The following is a 2,826-nucleotide window of genomic DNA, read 5'->3' on the forward strand; positions in this document are numbered from 1 at the left end:
ACTTTGAACTCTTAACCTGACAATTAAAAAGGTTGATTGCCTCTCTATTATAACAGGCATCTCCAAATAAACAATCAAGACAAGGTGACACAAACGCCACTCAGATTGTGTACTACTTTTTATGTTCTCTCCAATTTTATGTGGGTTTCCTCCCACAGTGCACGCAAAAAATGCTGATTTGGTGTTTTGGGGATGAAACTGTCCCTAGTGCATACCTCCTGCTGTCACGATTTTGGTGGGACAGTCTGGATGAGGCGACTCTCCCGTGGGTTTACAGGAAGTATGTTCCCACTCGAGGAGCCGTGGTCGTGTTCAGTGCCGGCTGAATATGGTAAGATCAACAAGAGGGCATCACTACCTACCTCACTGGCCCACCTGGTGAGGAAGGTAAGTTTTTGTTCGTCATGGGTGACGTGCCACCCTTAAGACCTGAGTTCCCGCTCTGAACAGAACAGGGATTCTAATAGTCGCAGGGGTATAGGGGTAGGGTGCATGCACAAACTCAGGTAGGTAGGTACTAAAAATCCCAGTACTGGTCCTGGTCACGTCCTGATTTAGGAATATCAAATGTTGGGAAGTGTGCCCTGTTGTGTGCGGTAGACAATTTAGGAGGGAATTTAAGAGCGCCCCTGAGCGCTTGCGGGGTCACTTTGCGCCTATCTAACATTGCAGATTTCCCCCAATATTGGGGGTGCCTGGAAATGTTCGGCTGAATACCACACCTAATCGAATCCCTCCGCTTAGACTGTAAGCTCCACTGGGGCAGCTACTGATAAGATTGTTTACACATTCCCTGTTTAAACGCGCTGTGTAATATATGAAACGTTAATCATAAATAATCATTTGCGCTGCCTGTCTGCACTTCCATAAATGAACCCTCAATGACTGTCATTGGAAAATCAAATCCTACAGAGCAGAAATGGTCCCTGGCAGCCATAAATAATCAGGAATTGCAGACTGTGGGGCACCAACATCCATAAATCACAGCATATATATATATAGCATTTAACAGTGAGAGGAAAGAGCATAATATTCAGAACCACCCTTGTGTCAGACATAAGCAGATGCATATTATATCAGCAGAGCACTGGGGAGATAAATGGGACATATATATATATATATATATATATATATATATATATATATATATATATATATATATATATATATATATATATATATATATATTGAGTACAGAGTGACACACCCTCCAGTATATAACTCCATGCAGTGTCAGGGGGAATGTGTGAGAGACATTTTTGGAGTGAACACTTCCAGCCATTCCCTGCACCCCCCTCCACCCTCCTGCCTGCAGTTACCATAGCAACCGCCGCCGCCCCATGGCAACCGGGCCTAACAGGGCCTGGGCCTCGCACCGTCCCCCGTCATGGACGTCAGCCTGATAGAAGCCGTAGCCTCGTCTCTGGTGAGAGAGTTCCTCAGCAGGAAGGTATGTATGACACATGTATGACACATGCGTGCACTGTAGGGGAGGAGGGCGGCCGGTTTAGGGGCCGCAGCTATTAGATTGCAAGCTCTTGTGCCCGTTTCTCTCAGTAGGAAAACTCATAGTCCGCGGGCAGCCTCTGTCTCTCCAGCTATGGAACTACAAGTCCCAGGATATCACGGGAAGGCATGCTGGGACTTGTAGTCCCACAGCACCCGCAGAGCCACAGTCTGTAAATGACAAAGCAACAAAGAGATGTCTGTGTGCTGCAGATGATGTAACTGGGATTATTTCCTTTGTCATCATAAAGTGACTGGGAAGATGGGAGGAAAACAAATAATAATAAGAAAATAATAAATATTGTTCTTAATAATAACATTCCAGGTGACATAAACTCACTGACACTTCCCTGGCTGTGGTGCTGACAGATTGTAATGTCATTGTTGTACTTTGCCATTTAAAAGTTTTAATTTAATTTGTTAAAAAAAAAAAGCATTTTGCTTCTGAACCACTTAAATGGTATCATTTTGCTGGCTAAAAAAACGGGATTGTTCCTAAAAATGGGACTGTCCTGTGTAAAGCAGAAAAATGACTGCCCCACACACAGCAACAACACAACTGTATAACACTGTGTAAAAGTGATATATAATAATATGTACTGTGGCTGTGCCCTGCGTGTATTAGCTGCAGGGTTTATGTTCATCGTCTGCCTGTATGTGCACCGATCAGCTTCCTGTCACACGCACTATTCTTTATACAGGTCAACTTTGTAAATAGGTCTGATGACCTAAATTACAATTCCGCAGATACGCTCTTGAATGCTGCTCGGGTTCCTGTAGCTCAGTGGTTCCCACTTTTGCAGTTCGCGGCACCCTTAGAGTGTCCATAATTTTTTCAAGGCACCTCTCCAAAATAATTACTGAGCAGTCCTGTTTTAGAAGTAGTTGGGTCAAAAAAATGTAATAAGAATTTAGGTCAGGACAGAAATACTTATTTAGTTGTATGCAAAAATATTCCCTCTGCATCCAGACACTCTGCCCTCTCTCACACTGCCCCTTCTGCTCTCTGTCACGCTGTCCCCCTCCTCTGCCCTCTGTCACGCTGCACCCTCTGCCCTCTCACACTGCCCCCTCTCACGCTGTCCCCCTCCTCTGCCCTCTGTCACGCTGTCCCCCTCCTCTGCCCTTTGCCACGCTCCCTCTCACTCTGCCCCATCTGCCGCGGCCAGCCAGAGAAAAAACAAACAAAACAAAAACTTACCAATCCGAGCGGCGCCGGGACCCAGCATCCTCCTCCCTCACGCAGCTTGTCACTGAATGTCAAAGGATGTTGGGTCCCGGCGCTGTGCACATTGGTAAGTTTTTATTTTGTTTGTTTTA

The 2,826-nt window shown here is 45.5% G+C and overlaps 1 protein-coding gene across 1 annotated transcript in view; it reads left to right on the forward strand.

The window, feature by feature from the left end:
- Nucleotides 1–1,387: 1,387 nt before the first annotated feature.
- The window catches only part of MINDY4 (MINDY lysine 48 deubiquitinase 4), a 76,579-nt gene continuing 75,140 nt past the window's right edge, over nucleotides 1,388–2,826 (forward strand). The window contains exon 1 of the mRNA XM_075214434.1: nucleotides 1,388–1,450. Within this exon, the coding sequence (XP_075070535.1) occupies nucleotides 1,388–1,450 (63 nt within the window). The remainder of the gene's footprint in view (nucleotides 1,451–2,826) is intronic.

This window comes from Mixophyes fleayi, chromosome 5, assembly GCF_038048845.1.
Source record: "Mixophyes fleayi isolate aMixFle1 chromosome 5, aMixFle1.hap1, whole genome shotgun sequence".
In the NCBI taxonomy this organism is placed as follows: Eukaryota; Metazoa; Chordata; class Amphibia; order Anura; family Limnodynastidae; genus Mixophyes; species Mixophyes fleayi.